General features: G+C 38.3%; 1 protein-coding gene across 3 annotated transcripts; it reads left to right on the top strand.

The window, feature by feature from the left end:
* Nucleotides 1-23: 23 nt before the first annotated feature.
* LOC140942307 (uncharacterized) lies at nt 24-25,731 on the top strand. Of its 3 annotated transcripts, none has more exons than XM_073391259.1 (32): nt 24-323; nt 5,672-5,743; nt 7,233-7,307; nt 7,745-7,819; nt 8,000-8,110; nt 8,950-9,133; nt 10,110-10,233; nt 10,545-10,834; nt 11,846-12,061; nt 12,565-12,638; nt 13,533-13,662; nt 14,086-14,126; nt 14,297-14,443; nt 15,116-15,244; nt 15,975-16,033; nt 17,017-17,081; nt 17,183-17,247; nt 17,621-17,683; nt 18,053-18,109; nt 18,376-18,436; nt 18,575-18,625; nt 19,271-19,341; nt 19,536-19,712; nt 20,162-20,254; nt 20,463-20,499; nt 21,484-21,566; nt 21,799-21,872; nt 22,763-22,814; nt 23,603-23,689; nt 24,061-24,152; nt 25,226-25,258; nt 25,381-25,731. In XM_073391259.1, exons 1-32 carry the CDS (start codon nt 195-197, stop codon nt 25,409-25,411), a joined length of 3,048 nt encoding a protein of 1,015 aa, XP_073247360.1. In that variant the 5' UTR covers nt 24-194; the 3' UTR covers nt 25,412-25,731. The 3 variants fall into 3 exon arrangements, with proteins under 3 accessions (XP_073247360.1, XP_073247359.1, XP_073247358.1); XM_073391258.1 differs by lacking the exon at nt 20,463-20,499 and adding an exon at nt 20,639-20,675 and having other exon boundaries at nt 25,378-25,725; XM_073391257.1 differs by having other exon boundaries at nt 25,378-25,714.
* Nucleotides 25,732-25,766: the final 35 nt, after the last annotated feature.

Genomic DNA, 25,766 nt, shown 5'->3' with positions numbered 1-25,766 from the left:
AATTAGTAACCGCTCAGCTTCCAGGTGAAGTCATGGAAACGGACCCGAAATGGCGGATAGTGTGGACAATGTGCAAATGTTTATCTTTATGGAAACTTTGAAATCATGCATTTGGAGATTTCTTGAGCCTTGTGAATTAGTTTGCGGGTAGTTTACCTTTATTCTGGTGAAACTGGGAGCCTGTTTGCGGCATCATGTCCACACCGAGGGCGCGAATGAGAAGCGAGCGCGAGGCAAAGATATCAGATGTCAATAAGCCAGTGATTGGGCTTCGGCCTCTCAAGGAAAGGAACAAGCGATCAGAAGCTATGATCGAGGAACAGGTAGATAAATTTAAAGTAACACTCAAATGTTCTTGATTGGCATGGAGGGAAATTTCTATACTTGAATAATGTGTGCTTCAATTTTTTGCGTGGTGTTGCGGGCAGGGTTTTTGGGCCGTAGTCTGTCAATGGAACTGCCGAGTCTAGTTCATTTGTCATACTGCGCTTGATTGTTTTGTATTTTCAATTGTACATAGGACATAATATTAATATTAATTTAATATATTTATGTAAATAGAATCTACGGCATTATGCATTGTATGGGGTCTCTGCATCTTTTCGCACAACTCCAAAGGCCCTCTTAATATTATTATTATTATCTCTATTATCACAGTCTTTGCTGGTGTTCTTTTTGCGCATCAGCCGGGCGCAAACCATGCACCTAGAGCGTCAGTCACTCAAGTAAATCATTCTGTTCATACACTGAGCACCTTTCTAAGGATTCGTGCAGATCCCAGCATGCAGATCTTTTGAATCTCTGTCATACTAGCTCTCTCTGATACTTTCTTGATGTTTTCTACCATACCCTTCTTCACTGTACCAAGCGCACCAACAACCACAGGGATCACTACGGTTTTCATATGCCACATTCTCTGTATTTCTAGTTCTAGGCCTTTGTACTTGCATTTTTTTTCAGTTTCCTTCAGTGCGATGTTTCTATCTGATGGAACAGTCATATCAATAAGTTTGCAGGTGGAATTCACTGAATCTTTAACGATGATATCTGGTCTGTTCGCTGTTATAGTTCTATCAGTATTGACTGGCATGTCCCACATGATGGTGATGTTGTTATCTTTATTGTGTATCACGGTCTCTGGTTCGTGTTCGTACCATTTGTCTGCAATCTCTATATCATGATCTTTACATATGCTCCAATGGAGATATGCTGCAGCATTATTGTGCCTGGAGATGTACTCTGTTTTGGCTAATACCTCACATCCAGATACAATATGGTCCACTGTCTCTTCATGTTGCGAACACAATCTGCATTTGCTCTCCACTTGCTGGCCACATATTATTTTCTGGTAGTTTCTGGTGTTTATTGCCTGGTCTTGAGCTGCAACAAGTAGTCCCTCTGTTTCTCCTTTCAAATTACTTGACAACCATTTGTTGGTAGTGACTGTGTCTACATGAGGTTTCTCTAGGATCTTTGGATACTGGCCATGCAATGCTTTGTTTTTCCACTTTTCTTCTTTCATTGACTTCATCCTGGACTTAAACATGTGTTTCAGGGCTTTAGCATTTTCAGAGGCAGATTTATCTACTCTGTTCTCAATCTCTGGCATTGTTACTTCCCTTTTGAATTTAGTAGCATTCTTGGATATTGAATTCTTGGCTTTAGATCTTTCATGTTCAAGCACCTGCTTTGGATATTGCCCTTCCTTGTGCTTCAGATAGTGATCAAGCCCTATTGTTGCAGTTTTGAATGCTGTTTCTACATCAATCAGGCCCCTACCTCCATCTTTTCTTGGGATGTACAGCCTTTCCACATCTGCTTTAGGATGTAACATCTTGTGCATGTTCAATAGTTTGCGTGTTTTTGTGTCAATCTTCTTCAGTTCTGAGATTTTCCAGTCAATGATGCCAAAGCTATATTGCACAACTGGGACTGCAAGACTATTGATAGCTTCTATTTTATTTCTTCCATTGAGCTCAGTTCTTAGGATTAATCTTACTCTCTCACTCTCTTCTTATCTTCTCTTTCATTTTGCTATGCTGGATACCATCACTTTCATCTACACCCAGGTATTTGTATACTCCTTCCTGGTCCAACTCTTGTATTTCTGTGTCATCGTCTATTACTATGTTTCCAGTTGAGGCCAGTTTACCTTTCATGAAACTGGCTTTGGCACATTTCTCAAGTCCGAATTCCATACCAATATCATCACTGAATTGTTTCACTATTTTCAGTTCTCCAACTTGTTCTTGCTCGTTCTTGCTATACAATTTTAGATCATCCATATAAAACGGATTGCTTATTGGAGCACTTGTGTTTAAGATCTTGTAACCATACCCAGATGTAGCCAGCTCTGATGTTAAAGGCACAAGGGCTAGGCAAAATAGCAGAGGTGAGAATGAATCTCCTTGAAAGATCCCTCTTTTGATCTTGATTTGATCTGTTGTGATACATCCATCATTGTAAGATAGCTTCATCGTAGTTTTCCAGTTGCTCATTGAGGTTCTCATGAACTTGATTAGTTTTTCATTAAATTTGTAAATCTGTAAGGTCTTCAGTATCCAACTGTGAGGAACACTATCATAGGCTTTTCTGTAGTCTATCCAAGTCATACTCAAGTTCTTTTTCTTCTTTTTGCAGTCTTCTATGATCATTTTATTTATTAGGAGCTGATCTTTGCATCCATATGAACCCCTGACACAACCTCTCTGTTCTTCCGGCAATATATCATTCTTTGTGATATGGGTGTAGCTTCTTTCAGTTAAAATTGATGTGAGCACCTTGTAGGATGTTGATAAACAGGCAATTGGTCTATAGTTTTTGGGGTTCTCTGTGTCTTTGTTCTTTGGTAGTAAATATGTTTGTGCTGTAGTGAACCAATCAGGCAGATTTTCTGGGTGTTCTATTGCTTGGTTATATGCATTCAGTAGGTGTTGATGTAGTGCTGTGAGTTGCTTTAGCCAGAAGTTAGGAACTGCATCAGGGCCGGGTGACTTCCAGTTGCTTGCTTTCTTTAAAACAGTCTGCAACTCATCTTGGCTTATGTCCTCCCATGGTTGGCATTCTGTATCAGCATATTTCTGCTCCTCCCTCTTTATCCACTCTGCTGAATGGTTGTGCTCTCTATCGTTCTCCAAGATGTTACGCCAAAATGTTTCTGTTGCTTCTTTCTTAGGTGGTTTTTCAACTGATATCTGGTCTTTACCAAGGTTACCAAGGTTTCTGAAGAACTTTTTTCTATCGTTTGCAAACATCTGATTTTGACTGAATTGTTTACTTCTCTTTACATATCTCCTGATTCTTTGGGCTTTTGCTTGAATTTTCATTTTAAGGGATTCTCTTACTGTTTGCAGTTCTTGATTTGTTGTTATTTTGTATTTCTTTTTAATTCTTTGTTTTTTCTTGGAGATCTTTTGGCTTTCACCTTTCTGTGCCATGTCCGTTAGTACCGACAGATCAGCTCTCATTCTTTTAATCTGATTCTCTATTCTTGTCCTCCATTTTGGTTGTTGCCGTTTATTGCTCTTTGTCTTTGGGAGTTTTGGCGTTTTACCCAACTTTTCAGATATCACATACGCAGTGACATATTGTAACAAATTGATGTTATTGAGGTTGGGTGTTTCTTTTGCTATTACCAATTGAATTGCTTGGTTTGCTTGTTTGATCAACAGCTCAGCTTTTCTGTTCACTGATATCTTCGGTAGAGGGGGCCTCTCTGCCATCCTGATGTTTTCCCATTCAGCTCTTGCCCTCTTAATTTCTTTAACTAGTTCTTCGATCTCAGAAGGATTTTGTGATGGTTCTATCTCATCTTCATTTGATTCCTCACAACAATTGTTGGCTTCTTCTACAAACACATCATCTGCTACACTATCTGTTTGGTTGTTTTGTTCATTCAATTCATTTTCAATCTGTTGCTTGATGTTATCTAGTTCAATTGCTGTTAGTTTGTGTTGTTTTTCAATATATCTACGTTGGTTCATTAGTGCATTGGCTGTTAGATTGGGCCTTTCATTTGGGTTTCTTTCCCTCCATATTCTGAATGTATCTTTTGTTACTCCTTTACTGGGGTCTGCCTTTGCCTTGTAAAAGCAGAACATGACTTCAATGTAATCCTCTCGTGTCCATTTCTGTCTGGTGTTTCTTCCATCTGTGTTGGTACCTGCCCGTTCTGGTGTGGAAGGACCCTGTTGGGAGAGACTCTCAGATGGGTTGGCCGCCACTGCAGGTTGAGAGGGTAGATCAGTAGACAACTTTTCGACCTCAGCCTGACCACTCACTGAGGGACGCGCTCCTTGTTGACCCGCGCGACGAGCGATGCGGTATGAATTCCTTACATTTCTACTACTCATATTGGCGAAGATGCTATTTGACCCATAGCTGGAGAGAGGCTATCCCGCGCCAGATCTCAACTTGGTATTTCTAACCCTCGCGGGTTTATTATTATTATTATTATTATTATTATTATTATTATATTATTTTTTATTACTATTGTTTGTTGCCATCAAATTGTAATAAGCAATTTGACTTACACATATTACCATGCTCCCCCACCCCCCACTGGCATACAGTTTCGCTAGGGATTTGCAGAAATTCCACACTGATGATGTGCCAGTACCCTGTTCTGGATAGCACTTCTGATTGGTCATGCTGCATGTGAAATTTGCTTCAACCAATCAAAAGCACTACCCAGGGTAGTGAGACATTATTTTAGAAATCGTATGTCTGTGCTCGTTCCCCAGCCATCATTTTGCAGGGAAACTAGGCTACCAGTACGTGTACATGTAATGTATCAGGCCTTCTGATATTTTGCACGATCATGGACCTGCAAAATTCAGGTAAATCCGTGAAATGCCGGAAAATTCACAAAAAGATGCAAAATACCATGAAATTTGGAAGAAATCTTATCAAATACATGTCTGTACTGCATTATCATTATCATTATCTCAGCTATCGGGGCTATATTTACTTGCCATAAACTTTAAACATCCCGAAACTAGCAGGCATAGATTATGTTATGAAAAACTGGCATTAGCCATGATGTTAAAGGCTTTGCCATTGGTTCATTTCTGGAGCATATTGTTGTTGAAAGAGCAAAATAATGTCTGACCTCTGTTAGAAAAACGTTAAAAACACTGGTCTGATCAGCGCAAAACTGATCGATTTCTAGCGAAATTTACCCGAAAATAATCACAAAATCCGCTGTTTTTCTACAGTGAGATTGCTTTTCGGTGAAGTTTGCCCTGAAAATTCCTGCGAATTTGTCCGTAAAAATCCTGCGAAATTTGACTTTTTTTCTGCGACCTATCAGAAGCCCTAATTAATTAAGTAAAGGTGGGGAAGGGTTTGGGAAGTGTAGCTCATTCAGGTGTGATTGTTTGATTGTTGTATGTGCAAAACCATTCAACGATGTGGCTAAAGAAAAGCTAAGCAGGTTTTCTATCATTCAAGCTGACTTAATCTGTACATTCAAAATTATCCCATGGCTTTGTTTTGCAGAGCAATTTTGAACTGTCGGGAAGTTCTTTTCCATCTGGTGAAATAAGCTGGTGGCCTGCCCTTAGTATATTTCCGACCACAGCCAGTGCAATTTTATCCAGACATGTTTTTCCTAATTGTATGTGTTCATATAATTTTTAGAGACTTTAATGCATTTTTTTTGTCTTTGTAGTTGTTGTTAATGAGGGAAACTCAGAATGTTTTGTACAGAACTCTAGAGAACCTTGAAAAGGCTTTAACAGAGGTAAGATAAAGAACAAGATTTGCTTGCACCTTTAAGTTTTTATGACCATTTAGTTGCAGAGATGCCCACTTCTCAAGATCTCAAGTTTACAAATTTTGTAAACTTGATAGAGGCAAGGGATGGAAATATTAAAGTACCATGTGACTTGTCCAATGTTGACCGCAGCTTACCCTGATGATGGAAAAGGAAGTCAGAGTTTGCTGTCGTACTGATCATAGCAGGAGATCATCACATTTACGGACCAACAAAACTTCATGTATAATTTGTTAGGTCCAGACAATTTAAAGAAAACTAAAAAAAACGGAAATTTTTGTCTAGCCACAATACATTATGTAAAAAGCACAGGAAATAAAATTAATGTAATAATCAATATGCTTAAAACAGAGCAGTTTCATGACCTCTCAAAGTGAGACTTGCGTCTTAAAGTTTAGAATGCTCCATGCACTGTATAATCTACCCACTGGAGAGAAAAGAAAGAAAATATATGTCGTTTGAGCAAACTCTAAGGTCTTGTTTCACACAATCAGGGGCTTATGAGTTGTGTTTGGCCTGTCACACTCTATTTCCTATTATTGTTTCTGGTTTGTTCTGTAACTGATGACATATTTGTGTCACCAGTATCCTCCAGTCCACATTGTACAGAAGCGAGCATTCAGTGCTGAAAAATGTGCCCTGGAAAGGCTGTTGAAATGAAGTCAATGTTCAAATTTTCTCTGAAAGTTAAAGTGGTATCAGCTGTGGAAAATGGCACCAATTTATCCAGGGACTGATGATTTATGGAAGGTTCAAAATCAGCCTAAATAATTTCATCCCTTGTCTCTTTATAGCCTCTGTTATTTGTCCACAGTCATTACTTCAGCTGTTTTCCGGAGCATTGGATAATATTTTACCAGGTTTATAAGACTGAATGACGGTTTACTTGATTCAACAGTATAAAAACAAAGGCGATGCCCGGTATCAGGGTATCAAGTTACTGTAAAATTTAACTACAATCAACAATCAAGGTCACAATTAACTCCTCTGTGCCCTGTGACTCTGACTGGACCACCAACCTGGGCTTTAAGTAAACTGGTAAAAACTTAATGCTGCTGTGATGAAAGGCTTTTCACAGTTCATGTGATTGCAACTTTGGGCCATGATGTGAAGTCACTGGCCTTGTCTCCGCTGGATTTACATATAACTTCTCGTAGAAGAACAGGCCCATAGTATTCTTTGAACAGGGTCAAAGACATATAATGTAGACCGTGGTGTTATTGCTTATCTATAACTTGTGTCATCATTTGTCTCGTCTTGTGTGGAGAGTATGTCTTTATATTGTCATAATTATTATTGTACATGGAACCCATTATTATTACCGGTAATCAAAAGTCAAAACTTATCTTTTGATCAAAGGTATTATAATTGTCACTGTAATGATAATCATACAATGTACTTTCTTTTTTTATAATAATAATTATTATTATCATCTTCAAAAATGTGTTTATTTTAGGATGAATTTCTAAGGGGAGAGAAAGAATTGCAGCAACTATTTGACAAAAGCGAGGAGTTACTTGTTATTGTGCAGGTACTATTAAAAGCTGTCTAATGCATATATAAATCTCAGCTGCTCTTAGTAAAAATTTTGGATTTGCATAATACATATATTGTTTTGGAAAAGAAAGCATTCACCGTTTAATCCTAGACAGAGTTATAGTAAGACCATTTCTTCATTTTCAATTTCAAGTTGTGAAGAAAATCCTTTAAATTGTTTTACCATAAACCTCTTTGATGTAAGTTCTTTTGCATCGTACCATTTATTGTGGATTTTAATAGTGCTTGGCCATTGTTTGAACTGAAAGGGTTTCCTAGTTAACTTGGTTTCAGTATGTTGTTCAGGTTTAAACAAGCTTTCCACTTTTGAATCTCCAGCTTCCTTTAAACTGTGTTAAGTACATTTTGTCCATGACTGTATAGTTTATGATTCAGTAAAAAAAAAAAAAAATGTATGGTTTCCTGTTTCAGGTGTTAATGAAAATTCGAAATGAACTTGCGCATGCCCGGATGGATCTAGAACGAGCCATAAGAGGAAACTGTGGGGTAATATTATCCACATGTATTTAAAAGTACTTGTACACGTTGTCATTGAACCTTGATTTTAGACGGTCATGTAGTTGTTTTTGTTTAGTAACAGGACTGGCACACAAATCAAGGAGAACATTTTAAATACAAATACACAGTTTACACATGTAATTGTTATTTTATTTCTACCATATGCAGGTCGATGCTGCCAAAAAAAGAGTAAAATGGCTTCAAGATAGGCTGGAAAAAGTTCTACTTACAGCCAAAAGTTACTGTCACTTGTATAACAGATCTTTAGTGAGAAGCAAGGTAAAAGTTTATAATGACAGTTCCCAGTACCTGTAGCTAATTTGAGTCTTTCCATGACAGGGATGTCACTAAGATTTCAAGTTGCTGGGTAAATACAACAAGTTGGTGGGGAATCAAACAGCTGGGGAGTTTTTTTGGTTCTATTTTTCTTATGTTTTCCTATGAAAGTAGCCAGGGGCCATGTTCATTTTAGTAGCTGAGGGAAATCCCCAGCTCCCGGCTCTTGATGACAGCCCTACCATGAACAGTCCAGATCACATTTACTGTTGCTGGTAGTGCAATCAGATAATGTTTATATTAAGCTCAGTGCAAACAGACACAACATTATTGGCCAACAACTCCCAACATTGTTGGATGTTACATGCTGCGTCCATTTGGATACCCTCTTGCATGTTGTTGCGCATTGTTGGGAGTTGTTGCACAAAGTTTGAAACCGGTCAAACTTTTTAGAGCTTCGTGCAAACGGAAGCAACAACTCCCAACATTGTTGGGCCAACAAGGTGGGGAGTTGTTGTGTCCATTTGCTCGTAGCTTTACAGGTCAAAATTAATTGATTTCAGATTAAAAGTTTATAACCCACTGTGCAACTTGTAGGTTGATTCTCACTTTCCATTGTCTTCTAGGGCTAGCTAGGAAATAAAGGAAATTGAGAATTAACCTTTACTACAGTTAATAGGGTAAATCAACATTAACCTGAAGTCACATTTGACTTGTAACATTGTGATAAATGATGACTGTAATGTTGTTTAAATTGGATTCTCCACATTTTATAAATTTATGTTAAGTCATTTTTAATTTTAATAAGACTTTATTTTATAACAATTTCTTTTCAACTTTAGACACCCCAGTCTGGCTTAAAAGATCAAATTTCTGAAAAGATTTGGAATAAACTTTCTAAAGGCCAACAGCAACTGTTGCTTGAAAGTGAGGCAAAGAACAAACCTAGTATTGTGGATGACGACCAGGCCTTGCCAATTGTGAAGGAAATTACAAAGATGCAGTTGCCACAGACTGATTCAGCAGGTAATGGATGTCCTGTTCCACTGTTGTAGATCTTGGGCTTTTTATTTAACCCACTTGAACATATGACTACATGTACACTATCCTTCATTTACTGACTTTTTCCCTCCACTTCAATCCTGACAATGCCCAAACCTATTGTTACAGCAGATGTGGGACTCAGTGACAACAATGAATGGGAGAGAGGAGGAAATCTTTATACAAGCAAGAAAGAATTCCTTCTCAGAGGTGCATACCAGAAAACCTTTTTTTGCAAAAGTGTCTACTCATTTGGCAACTTGTTGTAGCTAGGTGCATATGTTACAGGTCAAAATTTAATTTTATAGGTTAGAATAATTTTTTTTAACCAACAATGTCAGACAAAGTAGTTGGCACACTTCCAACTTCTGGCCCGTGTCCTTGTCCTCCCAATTAACAATAACTGAATGAGGCTGAGTATCATCTGGAGAATTATGGAAATTGAGGGTGTTACGGCCTTGGCAGATAACACCCTCTAAGATCTCCATAATTCTTCAGATGATACAAAAGTCAATAATAATTATCGAATTCAGCTTTATTATTTAGTCAAAATAGTTTTAAAAACAAGCTATTAAACATGCTTACCTTCATTGATGTTAAGTTCATCTTCGATAGTGCAAATTGTTTATCGGCAAATTTTCGGAGATTAGGGTTGTTCAGGTCTGCAAATATTCTCCATATTTTTTCTGTACCCTGTAGTGGATGTCGTCCATCGCGTTGTGTTCTTACTGTTCCTGCTATGATTTTAGTCAATAGTTGGCCCACTTCTTCCTCATGAAACAAGTGAAACGTTCTGCCATTTTGTAGTCACTACCAAAACAACTCAATCTTGTCACCAGGTCGTCTTGGTTAGCAGTTCACTATTCTGGCAAATTTGCTGCACGATTCCTAAGCTCAATATTGCAGTGTGTTTGTACTTTTACTTATAATTATACTATACCTTGTAATAATATTATTTTAGAGGCTGTAACAGTGGAGAGTGAGAACAGAAATACAGAATTTAAGGACGAAGAGTCAGGTGTCTCGGTATTCATTACAGACACAGTACAACAGGGACATGGTATTGGACCTACCACACAAAACAGGTGAAATTTCAGACATTTTCAGTTAGTTACCGTTAAGTCTAAAAACCTTTGTTGATTGTACAATGTAGGGTGCGTACAATATAATTGAGCCTTGCTCAAATTTTAGAACCCTCTTTTTAGACAGGAAACTCTAGTTTTAACTTTTGTTTTGTGTTATATATAAGTTAAAAATCTTTGCAGTCAAGAATAAAAATTCTACTCCAAATTATGAGAGACCTTTGAATTCTTAGTGGTAACCAGATTCACAAAAGAAGTATACCAGTGCATGTAGATCAACTTACACTTACAGTAATATTATTGTTGTTCGACAGAAAACAAAGAAAAAGATCTGATGGCTCCAAGCCCTCTGGTGATAATTTAGGCTCCAACAAAATGATAGAACTGTTTCCTCCAACCAGTCCACGAGATCGTCATTCTGACCAAGAATCAGTCACCACTGCTGAACCTCAGTCAGAGCCAGAAGACTTTGATGATCACAGATCTGAATCCATTGTGAGTTCAGTAGGTGTTCATGAAGCAGATGGGACTGAACATGATACAAGGAGTGTTCCAACACTGGAAGTAACTACTCCTTCTGACGCGGATGACAGAACAAGTAAAGGTACATGTACATACTTTTATTGTGGATTTTTAAATACAGTGGAACCCCATTACTATACAGTTGTGTACGCTTGGGCTGTGAAATCCTGGTTGTAGTTTAAAGGCGTTGTATAACAAGGTTTTAAACAAACTCAACTCTCAAATGATTGTTTGGACTGAGCTGAAATTCAACCTATACTTTGTGGGAGGGGCTAGAACTAACAAGCCTGTGAATGAGCTCTCCATTTTAATAATAATAATAATAATAATAATAATAATAATAATAATAATAATAATAATACTTTATTATCCTCTCCCCTTATGAGGCTTTTCAAGGATAATGAAACAAATAATTCAAATTGAACATAACATGGTTAAACATCCCAACTGGTATGAGGCGAACCAGCTGGCTATTTTTGCAAGTGTGGTCAAGGACTTGAACTCAGGACTACTGTGTACAAATCCAGCTGGTGGTCAGGATGGGACTTGAACTCCGGACCTCCGTATTACAAGTCCAGTGCTCCAACCACTTGGCTCCCCCCATAATTTTGAGTGGTGATCAAAGTGTGCGGCAACTGAGATCATGCGATTTAGTGTTTTTGTCATTTGGGGTGAAGGAAAGGAGTTCAAGCTCATAGCTCGCTGATGACGTCTTACAATAACCCCCTCCACTCCAAATGGAGAACTTGATCACATGCTAAGTACTTGCCAAGTCATGATCCCAGTCTACCCTCTGGGGCTCTATTACTATAGCCCCTGTTTAGGAATGATTTTGCCTGTGCTCCTTCTGTGGGATGCTCTAGACTTGAGAAAACCTCAGAAGTCAAGTATAACTCTCAGCTGTCCCTGATCTCCCAAAAAAGTGATCAAGAACTCTCGCTGTCTTTGTGAGGTGGACTTTAATTAGGGTGGAATCAGGATTAGCAAAACTTAAGACATTTTTTAACAAATATAATTTTTTAAACCAGAGAATATTAACAAAGCGATTTAAAATGATTTTGTAAAGGAAACATGTCCTTGTGATTCCTTCCAGGCCCAGAGCACTCTGAAGATGTGACTGCAGCTTCAAAAATGAATGCAGTAGAGGAGGAAGATGATGTTTTCGTTGATACTGATGATGAGGATAAGGTTGAAGCATATTGGGGTTCAGATCATCACAAGTTTGAGTGGTCGGATTATATGCAAAGCCTTGATCCACGTTCATGGCATGCCCTTGGACTTGGTATCCCTGAAAGCTTCTTATCCAAAGGTTGGTATTCAACTGTTGCAAGTACACCTTTTTGCGTTAAAAGAATAACCTTCCCAGGTTTGATTTGCCCGGCAAACTTTTAAGATCAAATCAGATTGACTGTTTGCTGAGAGCTCCCACTACAGCTGGACTTATAACCGGCCAATGTTTTGCAACCACAAAAACACTCTTGTTGTCTTACAGTTTATCATCGTGTTTGAAATAGAGTTTGTGCTTACAGTGATTCTCTATAATCTTTATGTGTTGCTATTAGCTAGTATAAGATCATGATTGCATGCATAATATATAAAAATCATGTCATTCATTATGTCTGATGACAAGTTGCCTTTGTTTGCTGCAAAAAGTATATAGATATTATTATACAGATATTAGTAGATCATTGTGTGGATTGTTATATACACTAGATATCAATTTAATTTCAAGCAAGATGGTTGGGTATTTTACAGACATCTTCCTGTATCTGGTGAATAATATTTTTCAAAATGAAATTTTTTCCTCTTTAGAAAAAACACATTTTGACCCAGATTTACCTTGGAAAGAGAAGCCAATGAAAGTCAATAGTGTCATTGATGTACATGTAAGTATTTGTAAGAAAGTTTTAAATCATCTGAGTCTCAAAGTACTTCTCACTTGCAGCCTGCAGCAAACATACACTATGAATGAAACTAATAATGTTACAAAGGTTATTACTTGTTTTTTTATCAATAGCGTGGGAAGCAGCCAGCTTGGCTTTTCGTGACACCTCTGTTGGTTTCTCCTCAAAATGACGTCTGAGGAACGAGCCCACTAATTCCATAGTGGTGATGCATCAATACCCACATCTAACCTGTGAGCAAGCTCTTGGGGCACTCTGACGGTGGGGCGGGAAAAGGAAGGAGAGTTTGCAACTACGTCTCTGGAATTTAAATTCCACCTCCAATTCCCCTTTGGCTCCCCATCAACTAAGCAGTCAGATTTCCACCGATCAGCGCAAAGTGGAAATGAGTGCAAATGTAAACAAACATTGAAAAGCAAGTGCCAAGGGTAATGATGTCATTACTAATGTCATCTCCGCCAATTAGCATTTCGCATTGACTTTTGCGATGCAGGTATTCAGAGAGATGAAGTTGCATTTTAGCCCTCCTTCCTTTTCCCACCCCGTCACCAGAGCGCCCCGGAGAGCTTGCTTGTAGGCTAACCTACATCTGGGTAGTGCTTCTGATTGGCTAAAAATTTGCTTCATTCAATCAGAAGACCTACATGTACCAGATCTTAGTAGTGATGCATCATCAATATGAAATTTTTGTCTCATTGTCCAGACGTCATTTCGCAAGGAAACCTGTGTGGGGTCATAAAATATCAACTGTTTCCGCAGGCTATTTTATCACTTTTGATACATTACTTTCATTTGCCCCGTTTACAGATACATAAGTACGGCAATAGTAAAATTTACGGTGCGTGAAATGATCATTATTACTTTTTTGTTTGGCAGAAAATTGCTTTGGATAAACTACTGGTGAGGCTTCACAAGATGTACGATGCTATAGGCCAAGCAACACAAACAACGATTGATCCAGCTACAAAAGTTGAGAAAATAGAAACAGTCATGGGAAAGCTGGAATGTAAGAGCTGTTGTACATTTTAAAATAAACCAGTAGTTTTTTCATCGGCGGTAATTTTCTTGAGGTTCAGTTTTATTGAAGAGGTAAGATCACAACAACTTTTCAAGCAAAATCGTCACTTGCTCTCTTTTTTGACCAATGTAACCACCTAAAATTATGTGATTATGAATGGTAACTTCTTGGTGGAAAAAGCTCTGTTACACTGCGGTAATTTCCCAGACAGCAGATGGTTCAGAGTCATTAATTTATTGTTTCATTTTGTGCTTATAGTTCAGTGGTTAGTCTTGAATCTCATTGAATTAGCCATCAGGTGGAAAATATAATGTATAATTTAACAGCTGTCAAGTGATTTTTTGGTGAAATAATCGCCGAACGCAATTGTTGAATTAATAATGAAATGTCAAAATCCTTTTTTTGTTTTAGTGGAAGTGGAAGGGCCAGGTTCAGTTACAGAGAAACAACAGGTACTTAACTAGCACATCATTTTATTAGAGCCCCGCGCTACGGACACCAGCTGGCGAACAATTGTCTTTGTCCCGAGAAAGAGCTCAAATTATTGAGGATTTTACCCCTCTGCTGTCTTATTAAGGATATAACACGCCTTTTTAAAATATGATTTCTTTGGTTTCGTCAGGGTACACAACCTTCGATATCAAAACAAGCCAGCCGTGTTAGTTTGCCTCGAATTATCAGCCCAGTTGGTGGACAGAAAAGTATAATGTCCATGGAGAAGTACCCTGTAACCATACATGAACCTTCAGCTGTAAGAACTGCACGGCAGGTATGAGCCTTAATAATTTCATGTCTCCCCTCTCTTCATCACTGCAATGAATAAAACACTACTGTTTCACCAATAACTTTACTCTGTACGTGCATCATGTTTATGCATAGAATGCAAAACAGTCCGTATTTTTGCGTATTCAAGTGCGCGTGAACAGTCAAACGAAAGGTCTGGAGCGAGGCTTAAAACGGAGAGCGAGACTGGGGAGAGAAGGCTCTTAAACCGATTTTGAGAGAAAAACCCGACTGTTTTGCAGTCAAACTTGTACGTTTCTTTACCGTCATTCCCCACTTCAGAATATCTTAAGAGAATGGGTCAAGATTTGGGCGCAATGATTTCTGGGATTGTTTTGGTGACATGCGGTAGTCATAAGGAACGCTTGATCCCGGAAATCGTTGCGCCGAAGGCTTGTATCCATTCCCCTTATGGTCTCTGGTGTGGGGTATGGTACCACAACGGCGTAAAACGTCCTAATTTCACGTTTTATGGAGAACTATTTTCCCACATTTTCATGCAGTGAACCCATGAATTGAACCTTTTTGTCAATGCGAAGTACATGGGGACGGGGAAAGCTCGATTTACTCGCTATTTGCTGCGTTCCTTTCACTTTGCTTAATAATAAATAATCGATTTCCACCATTTCCATTGAACCTTTTTTTGAATTTATTTCAGAATCGTCAAAAGCTTTATCCTCAACAATCATCTGCCTGGTGTGATGATCTTGACAAGGGCAACCGGATGCCAAGAATTGTGAAAGTAAAATCAAACCCTAAACTTCACAGATCAAAAAGTGTAGCGCAGGTTCGTGTCGGCTGCCGGAGCATATAAGAGGGATTTAACCTTATTTTTATTTTATTTTATTTTATTTTTTTGCTTTTGTTTTTTTGTTGTTTATTTGTCTGTTTCTGTGAATTTAGAAGACCCTACGTTGTATATTTGGGTTGTAAGATGGCTTTCTTAACAATTCGTCTGTTAGTTTAAGCCTCGTTCACTCTTTATATTCCGCTGTCCAATCATCTTTTTTTTCAATGGTTTAAAGCCTTTACAACTAAAAATTATTGAGGAAGATTTCAGGAAACCCACGATGAGCCTGTGCTACTTACAGTTTACTGATTAAAACAAATATTTTCAAAAACGCTGCCCCAAGTAGGAATTTTTGGTAACGGATAGTTAAAGTTTTCTGTGCGCGAACAGCAGAAACGTAGTTTTTTGACAACGCTGAATTGCTAAAGTTCGATCCATCCAGTCTTTCATAAAATTGTCCAGCAAGCACAAGTCAGTTGAATGGCGGAAAGGAATATAAATACACTTGCATGAATGTAAAGCGTTTAACATATGGGCCTTCAAATGTCTTTGTTTTCAAGTAATATCAATTGTATTGACAATGCTTACATGTGGCCACCGCTTTTACTGAGTAATTTCTAACTCTTGCCCCATAGCTACTAAAAACTTCGTAAGCCTTATTTTTTTTTTACTTTAATTGAGTACAGCTGTATGTTTGAAAAAGAAACCTTTTGCCTTAATTTTCCAGCCAAGATACTTGCCGAAAAAACAAGACAGTCCAAAAAGTGAGCGTCAACTAACAGAACTGTAAGTGTTATTTAGAAATTTAGTGTTCTACTGTTGTGGAGTTGAAGTACAAAGTATATGTTAACAACCTTCGGTACATGGGTTTTTTATTGACTTCAAAAGTGTTTCGACTTCCCATTTACAGTGGAGAAACTGAAAAGTCTGATTGGAAAATCTAGTGGTTTATGCCATGTCGTTTGAAAAGCTGCAGAAAATATGGGATGTCGTTTAAGGCGATCAGTAATTTTCCCATTCGTGCTAAACTCCCCGGCGGATTCAGGCATAATAAATGTGGGACTTACTTACACATTCTTGTCTACTTAACACACACAGTAATTTTCAAGGAGTTATAATAACTCCTCTAGTGGGGCTAATTTAACTCCTTACAGTGGAGTTATTTTTTGGGGCGTTATTTTAACTCCAAGAAGTAGTTTAAAGAACTCTTTTTCAGGAGTAAAAGTGACCCCAGATATTGAGGAGTTAAAATAACCCCCAAAAAGGAGATATCCTGTACCTAGAATTTTTATTCCACTTTCAGAGTTAAATTAACTCCAAAAAGAGTAAAAGCAACCCATGTAAGGAGTAAAAAGAACTCTTTTTCAGGGGTAAAAATGACCCCAAATTCGGAGTTAAATTAGGAGTTATAAAGTAACCCCCAAAAAGGGGTTATCCTGTACCTAAAATTTTTACTCCATTTTTGGAGTTATAATAACTCGTTAAAAATTACGGTGCAAGGCTGCCCACGCTTAATGTAGTTTTTAATGTAGTAAGCAACTTTACTAGCCTGACTAAACAACCGACATTTCGTAACCCCACCCTGGTTTACCCGCAAAATTCCTACTTCTGAGCAATGACTGCAGAAATTGATAGTGATACGTCATCAGTACTGAATGTCTGCTCTCGTTCCTCAGACGTTACTTTGCGGGGAAACCACTGGTGACGTCGCGAAATGCCGGTTGTTTTCTTTGGTCACATCTTAACCCATGTTCAATCAATCATTTCAGGGATCTTGCCAATGAATCGATTTGGAAGCCATCTATGGTAATGAAGATAGTTACTGCTCTGAAAGGTATTGTTGCTGTTAAGTTTGCCTTTCCGCGTGTCTCAACTAACTAATCTAATATACGCTCTATCATTTCCTTACTAAATGTGGTATGGCTCTCTGTACAGGATTCAGTATGGAAAGAGAACAGAGCTTGTTAGATCGTGATGGCCCAAAATGGAAAAGAATACAGGTACTGTCAGGTTAATACCATGTGTCAAATAGAAAAAACAGGCCGTTGTATTTAAGCTACCACTGTTTAGCCGCGAAAAAAGTGGTCGCCTATTATAGGTTGTCCGTAAGTAGAAGTGGACGCTCATTTTTCGATCGCTCCCACAGCGAGAGAAAAATGACAGAAGTGATTCTCTCTCCTTCTTGTCATTTTCCTCTCGATGTGAGAGGCCTCTTCAGGAAGGGAATCTGTATCTTCAAAGATATCACTAGCCACAGGAGAGACACTGGTAACTAGTAACCAGTCCTGCAGAGATATTAAAGGCTTTTATAAATTTGCAGTAATGCTGTAAGCGTTTCTTTATTTCTCGAATTTAAGTAATTTTTTTTTTCAGATTCTGCTAGGTGAAGGAGGAATTTTGTCATCAAATTCAACAATAGCTGCAGAAGCTGCGAAGGTTTGACTTATGTAATACTTTCACTAAGATTTGAAGATTTCACAGGTGACCCAATAATGGGAAATCTGGGTACTAGAATTGAATTAAGTTTTTGAAATGCACAGATTAGCGAATTTTTATCTGCTCGTAATTTTTTTTTTTAGTTTTTGTTTTTACCGCACTTTTAAAGCGAACTTCGGCGACTTATCTGAAATATATTCTCCAACCGCAAGTTATCCAATTACAGTACGTAGTTGTAATATTGTTGTCCACTACCTTTAGTTTTGTACTCAAGTGTATTCTACGTATTTTATCATTGTATCAACTGCGAAAAAAAACACTTTCAGTACAGTCAGTGTAATAAAATATACTTGCTTATCTTTTTTCTAGACTGTTGGTCAACTAAAGTGCCATGAAAAATGTGTGGTAGAAACACTAAGTCATGTGGTAAGTACCCACCTTTTCTGTTTAAGCAAAAATAAATTAGGGCCTCGAGCTTAGAAATTTCAGGTGTTTTCCTTGTCTCATATTCTTTGTGTGGGTTCTATAGATATATGTTCCGGTTAAAACTAACCTTCGCTTCGATTGGCAAGGGTTACATTCGGCCTATGTTGTTATGAAAGCGATCCCTTCAAGCAGGCTATAGCTATTGAGTTTGATCTTAATAAGTTTCCGTTGGTCCTGTATTCATGTTTGATTGTTCTTTTTTGCAGATAAAATTACAGAGAGATCCCAAAGTCTGTTACGAAGCCTGCAAAGCAATGATCTTGTTAGGTCAGTCCATCTATTCATGCACATACCTCTTAACTGCTTCGAATGACACTTGGCGTGTGATCTAAAGAGCATCTGAAAATAAGAGGCCTAGAGGAATTTATATTTGTGGTAATTTTATGTTGGAATATTTTTCTACAGGGACGTGGGATCCATACGCCATGGGGGTAATCAGACAGTACATCAAAAGAGGTAAATGATTGAATGGTCTTGTAACTAAACCTTAAGATGTACCGCAGCCATTTGCAGGCATAACTCAAAGGAAAATTAACAAGTAAGCGAGATATACGGGAAAATATGCGACTGATACTAAGTGCGGATAAACATGCGCCTGTTGACAAATTTGAGTGGAAACGTAATACATATGTTTTTTGCCGGTTGTCAAACAGTTTGAAAAATATTTGACGAAAAGTATCGAGTGGACTTAAAACACCTGGTGCATGACCTCGCACCAATCACATTCCTTCATCAATAGGTCTGTTGTTTCATAGATTTTTTTTCGTAAAATGCATTTAGTGTAGCTGTTGTAGCATCGAACACACTGGGTCGCTGTACGCTATTCTCCCCATTTTTGTGCCCAGAACTTGACGGCGAAAAAGAACCACGAGAAGACTGTCAAACGTTTTGTTTGGCATGGAGTACATGTACTGGAAGCAGCGTTGCCATGTCGACATGTCATCAGAAGCTACTGTGACTGTGTAAATGAACAAAAAGACGTGTGAAAAGCATAACACATACAATAAAATAAATATCCAAAAAGGTGATGCATTAGTTTTCGTCGTTTTATTTCACTTTCTCAAATTCTTAGTCATCCTCTTTCTTTCTCTTTTTCCCCAGGAAACAAGGATATTGTGCTGGAATTGTTATCGACAATGACGAAAGCAAGAGATATAGCATTTGTTGATAAGGTAAAGAATAATTTTAAAAAATTGGTAGAAGAAAGCAAAAATATAAATTTGTTCGAGTGAGGAGCTTGACTTGTACAGTGAAGCCGACCTATATTCGTTAATCGTTGAAATAACTCAGTTTGCCTTTATTTATTTACTTTTTCAAATTGATACACGAAGTGTGTTTTGGCTCACATATTATTGTGCTCTTTCAGACCACAGCTGAATTCAAGAAGTTGGTGAATTTGCTCATCTTTACAATAAAAACTCAGAGTCCCGAAATGGCATTTCACGCCGCAGTGAGCTTGGGCCGACTATGCGTGGTAGAACCTGTCTCGAAATCGTACCTCATTTCCAGGCTTCCTGGGCTGTCTCCGCACGAAAAAGGAGAGGTGGGTCCCTGTTGTTGTTAATTTGAATTAAAAAAAAAAAAGCACGGTTTAGAGGAAGAAATTCAAGGAATTCCATTACTATGTGAAGAGACACTGATAAACCAGGGGCGGGGAGGGCTGCCTGCGGAAAACTTGGACCAGTGAAAAAGGTTAACTGCATGAAGCCTTAATCCCAATTCAAACCAAAATATGGAATCCAGTTTTCCTACCCTGTCTTATTTCAGGCGTAGCCCAAAATTCGATGCCTTACTTTAGGCAATCAAATTAACGAAAGTGAGCTTCCTGAGAGATGAATAAATGTGTGCTTCTTTCAAAGACCATAACCAACTGCAGACTAATCTGTACCTTATTTCGGACCAGAGCAGATGTGTGATAGACCATTTCCCTTGTCTACCTGTTACATTGACTGACTGACTGGTTGATTCAATGATCATTTGATTCACCTTCAGGCACTTTACGTTTTGATCAAACAAATGAACTGCAAGGACAGACTTGTTATAGATGCTTTACTAGAACAACTGAGTTCTGCTTATAACTGGAAGGTAAGACTTTTAGTTTGGCTACTTATTTGCTCTGGAAAGTGTATCTCATTTTTCTACTCTTGTAGAGGCTAACAAGATACTTATAATCTTTGAAGTGTTACTGGCGGGCGAGTAAGGCATGCTGTAGATCCACTGATCAGCTTTGATTTGAAAAGGATCGTTTAAACGCTTTTTCTAACACTCTTTTCCCTTTTTGTCTGTTGAACAGCTAAGAATGGAAGCAGCAGACTTACTGATATTTATGGGTATGTACAAGGACGACTTAATGCTTATCTTGATATGAAAGCCAAAATAATACAAAAGGTACAAGCGAACAGACAAAAAAAAATAAAAATAAAACAAAATTTACCTCAGCCCTTTCTCACGTACAAGTCTGTTGAACAGCTAAGAATGGAAGCAGCAGACTTACTGATATTTATGGGTATGTACAAGGACGACTAAATGCTTATCTTGATATGAAAGCCAAAATAATACAAAAGGTACAAGCGAACAGACAAAAAAAAAATAAAAATAAAACAAAATTTACCTCAGCCCTTTCTCACGTACAAGTCTTGGCAGCAACGGTGTGCACATATGTAAAAACCTACTTGATCATATCTGCAAAAAGAGCAAAGGGATTGTTTTTTTTTTTCAAACTTTTCGCGTGCTTTTCCGTTCTTATTTGACGTTATGTTATCTTTGGGAAGGTCTCATTCACACGAACTAAGTAATGTAATGTCGTGGATTAAAGAACAACAGGACGCGTCCTCTTTAAATTATATATATTATTAAAAATCATGTTAACAGTAAGCTCGGACGTCAGCATACAAGGGCGCCTGTGGCAGCCGCTATCAGTACATTTATGAGCTCGCTGTAACCCACCGATAGCCCATGATATGAATGGTGTGTGATAAACAAATGACAAATGCAAGCAGCGGTACACGCACAAGAGATGTTCACTCGTCCAGTGTAGTAGCACAGAGAGATTCGCACGCGCATTTTAACAGCCTGCATCTAAAAATGGTGGGCAAAAATTTTTCACCTTGCGTTTGCGTTGTCGTGGTGTACACGTGTTTTAGTGCAAACGCACGCACAAACGCAAGTGCAAGATTTGAAAAATACTCCAATCCTTTGGTCGATGTTTGCGTTTGCGTTGAGGTAGTTCACTCGCGTTTTTTTTTTCTACTCTAACACGTTTGCGTCGATGGTGTGAATCAGCCGTGAATCTGTTTTTTGTGTGTTTATTACAGGAGCCAGAGATGTGTTTAAGGTTAAAAGTCCCGATGAAGTGTTTGACACACTAGAAAGATTGCTGTGGGATCACGCGAATAAGGTATGAAAATAATTGAGAAGCTGCGTATAATTTCTGCAGTATGCGATTTAGTATTGAAATGAGCTAATCATATTGTCTGGCTTCATTTGCGTCCGCCTGATACAGACTTTTTTTTTTCCACAAAAGGACCTCCGTTTTTTTTGGTGAAGTTGGTGTCTGTATAACAAAGGGTATCAACTTTATTTGGCGTCCGCTCATTTTACGCTTTATTTACTGTTATTTTTTTTTGTAGGAATTAAGGATAAAAGTTTCTGAAGCTCTGTCGTCACTGGATTTACGACAAAGAGCAATTCAGTTGGTTCTCCGGTATGTGAAAATTTTTTTGTCATTCATGAAGCTGTCCGTTTGTCTCATATCTGCCCGCTGCAACTCGATTGATTTTACACCAAAACGTACTACATCAGTTTAGAACTGAAACTCTTTTTGGAGCGAAATCAATTCTAGTACTAAACTGTTCATCGCGTACATGTTATATAATAAACCATGACGTACAAACCAGAGCCGTGTTGCGAAATTTCTCAAAATTCAAACAGTGAGAACTGCCACCAGATTGGATGAAACTAAAAAAAACTTCTCAGTACATGGAAAGAAGGTTGAAATAACTCAGCAAATACAAAAGGAAGCACGGATGAACAAATCTGAAGAAGATGGAAACGGATTCGCTATTGTGGTTTTTGAAAACCTTGAAGACTTTTGTTGTTTGTAATGTTTGATATTTTGCTTAGAGGACATATTGTTCGACACGAAGCTCTGATATTGTTATTCAGAAGTAATTTCTCAAGCTCCGTAGCGAATAGAGACGCGTAATTGGTATTATTGACAAAATGAACTCGAAAGCCCGAAAGCCGTGATACAGCATCTTAAAATTCTGCTTGGTAATACTGTTTAACATTTGATGATTGTTTTTGCCTTTTGTTTTTAATACACCGGAATGCGGCTTACTAAAAGCTGTCGTTTAATGTATTTATCTTGCAGACATTGACTTATCTAGTGCAATTTAAATCAGACAAATTTCCATTAGTCAGTTTAAACCAGTCAGGAGTCCGTAAACCAATACACAGTAGTAACCAGTTGTACGTACGCGCTTCCTGTCTTGATTGGTTCTTAGTTTGTTCGTCCGTTCTGATTGGTTTAGCATCATTCAAAGAAAAACTTAGCACTTTAAAAAGCGCATCATAATATTCTCTCTTTAATAGACGTCTAGAAGACCCAACTGAAGAAGTTCGAGCTCGTGCAGTGATTTCTTTGGTATGTTGAACAGTACACGTATTAAAGGTTACTCATAGTCTTTATATCGACTCTGTACATACATTGCCCCAGTTCCGATTAGCGCTAACCCGAGTATAAATTTTAATCCTCTTTTTCTTTTGTTCAAAATCACTTTCTCGGGTAATGTTCTTTTAACAGCATCCAATCATCAAATTGTAGACAAAAAGAATTAAACTGAATTTGGTTTTTTGAGCGTTTATATCTGAAATCAAGTTTGGCACTAACCCTGGGTTGTCTTGACCTAGCTTCGTAAAAACCGGCCCTGGGCAGGTTTAGGGCAGCTGGCTAAGTTTATGGTTAAGTTTATCCGTTATAAGCGACATCCTCCAGTAACTCAGGAGTAGTCAGTCGGGTCGGGAAGAAAGCTCTCAACGAACGTTTCCAAGCACGATCGGAAGAGCTTTGTGCTTGGAAACTTTCGTCGCGCCGTTTCTCCCTTCCCGACGGACTCCTTCTGGGTCTCTGAGGATGGATTAGCGCCAACACTGAAACGAGACGGGCATTATTGTTCTCTATTGTTTTATTGTCTTACGATACCCAAAAAGACGATCCTTGTCAATTCGTTGTAGCTTAGTTCGACTTCGACTGCTCTGAAATTAAGCGTAAACCTTAACAAAGAAAAAGCTGAAGAGAACTAGAATGAAATATTAATAGCTAGAAAAAAAAAACACACATTTCTCCCGGCCAAAACTTTGGACTTTCTAGACGTTTATTAGTATAGTCATTATTTCCCGCGCCTTGACTGGCCAACGCATTTTTGTTTCCAGGCCACTCTCGGGATGAAAGGGGTAAAGGAAATGAAAGCGCTGCTCGACATATTAGAACTGGACTCCAGTGTTTACGTCAGAATTCAGGTAAAGTTATGTGGATTATTTTGGAAATTCCCTAAAATTACCATCATTTGAATACGCACACAAAGCCGATTGAATTTCGTCTTGCAAAATTTGCTCTTGAGGTTCGTGGTCTTTATAATCAAAAATCACCACGTTGAAATACTGCTCAGGTCCTTTATCCTGTTTTGTGCTAACGCAGCAACTTTATGCAGTGAAGTTGACACACGTTTGGCGGGTTTTATTCACCAAGTCAAAAATAACAATGGCTTTGCACTGTGTAAACTGAAGATTACTTTTTAAGGATTTTTTCTATGATACACACATTACCAGTACTGTTATCACTAACTGCGATGTGAAGGTGGTGTAGAAGGGTTCTCTCATTAATTTTCTAGGTTGTTAGAGCCTTTGGCAACATGGAATGGAACGACCCACGAATTCTTCGAAGTTTAAGAGAGCGAGAAAAGGGCGAGGGCATACTAGCAGCGTAAGCAATTATCTCGCATCCATTCTATCACCTGAATCCTCGATATATAACAATACTAAGCCCAGTGAGTGCGGTGTACCAATATTATTGCTACAACCGCAAATGTTATTTCACACGCGTCGAACACCGTCGCAAAGTATAGGTCAAAACAAAAACGAGGATTTCTGGTAATCACTGCGCTCGACAAAGTTTATTGTAAGACTGCGATTCGCTGTTTCTCGACATTCATTCTAAAACACATTTTGTGTCCCTAATTTTAATCGCAACAAACTTCTTTGCGGTTATCTTGTAGGTCAGATTTGGTCTAGCAAGAGTTTGTTTTTTAAGTTCTCTCCCTCCTTGACAACTGCTAAATGTTATAACTGCGAGGTGTAGGTCATCGTTCATTTTCTTCTTAAATAGTTGGTATGTAATTCGATATCTATTGAAGCTGAAACTTTCAGTGTTGCTACCTTAAAGGTACTGTAAAACGGGTAACAAAAAGGTGCAAATTGTTTTGCAACATTGCTGCGTTTTACCACCCACGAATCAAATCTTTGTTGCAACAAATCAGGTGGTTGCAAGTTGCGAAAAGTTGACTCCCGCGTTTTAATGAGAAGTCGGTTGTCACGCAAGTTGCCTCATCAACCTTTATTTGTTGCAAGGCAGGTTTGAACGTGGGTGGTAAGGGGCCAACCATTTGACTTTTAGGGGGACGGGGGATAGGTGATTTGGTTTGGGTAAGATTTTTTTCCCAAAACCTCTGATGATAGAATTTTTTACCCCGACATACAAATGTGTAAGACTTTTTTTCCAAGATTATAAGCCATGAAAGTTATTTTTCTCAGTGTAGGAATTTCCCTCGAAGTCAGTCTGCAGGATGTTTTTTTCTGAACTCACCCATACCCCCCCTCAAAAGGCAAATTGTCAGCCTCTAACATGCGCAACATCGCTCTGCAGCAGTGTTGCAGAACACTGTTTTTGTCAGTGTCCGTTTTACCGTAGCTTAACTTTTAATGTTAAAATACCTTGTCTTAAAATTTTGAGTCAAAATTTAGAAACTCATTATCTTTATTATTTTGATCCATTTACAGGGAAGCAAAAAAGACTCTTTTGTATCTTCTAAGGTTAGTACTTTTCCTTAAAATTGATTTCAAAACAACGAGTGCATCCAAAACTGCGCATCCTCGTGGTTGAGTTTGTAGACGCGCATTCACAGTTTGTGTTTTTCTGCCTTTTTTTTTAGAAGTCCGGGCAAAACGACTTTAATAGTAGAATAAGCTCAAGTTAGACCCTCTCACAGGAGGCCGAAGAGTTAGATGGACTCGTCCGGAGAGAAAAAGAGAGAGGAAAACGGTTGGCAGGTTGTGTTGAATTTGTTTGTTATTGTTCGCAAAATTATTAGCGTAATTTATTTCGCTGTAAATACCTGAAAGTCTATTTCTGTATAATAAATGCCGTTATTTGTGCTACGTTATCGTGTCAGTGTTTGTAGGTGAAATTTCTTTCCTGCGCCGCCAGTTCACTCAAAGAATTGCTTCGTATCTGCTCCCCACACGCAGGTTTTTTAAAAACTCTGGCTGTCAAGTTGATCCTCCTAAATCATTTGGAAGCTTATGAGATTTTCAAGTTTGA

This window comes from Porites lutea, chromosome 6, assembly GCF_958299795.1.
Source record: "Porites lutea chromosome 6, jaPorLute2.1, whole genome shotgun sequence".
NCBI classification, from domain to species: domain Eukaryota; kingdom Metazoa; phylum Cnidaria; class Anthozoa; order Scleractinia; family Poritidae; genus Porites; species Porites lutea.
Note: the sequence above shows the minus strand (reverse complement) of the source record. Positions and strands in the feature narration are given on the sequence as shown.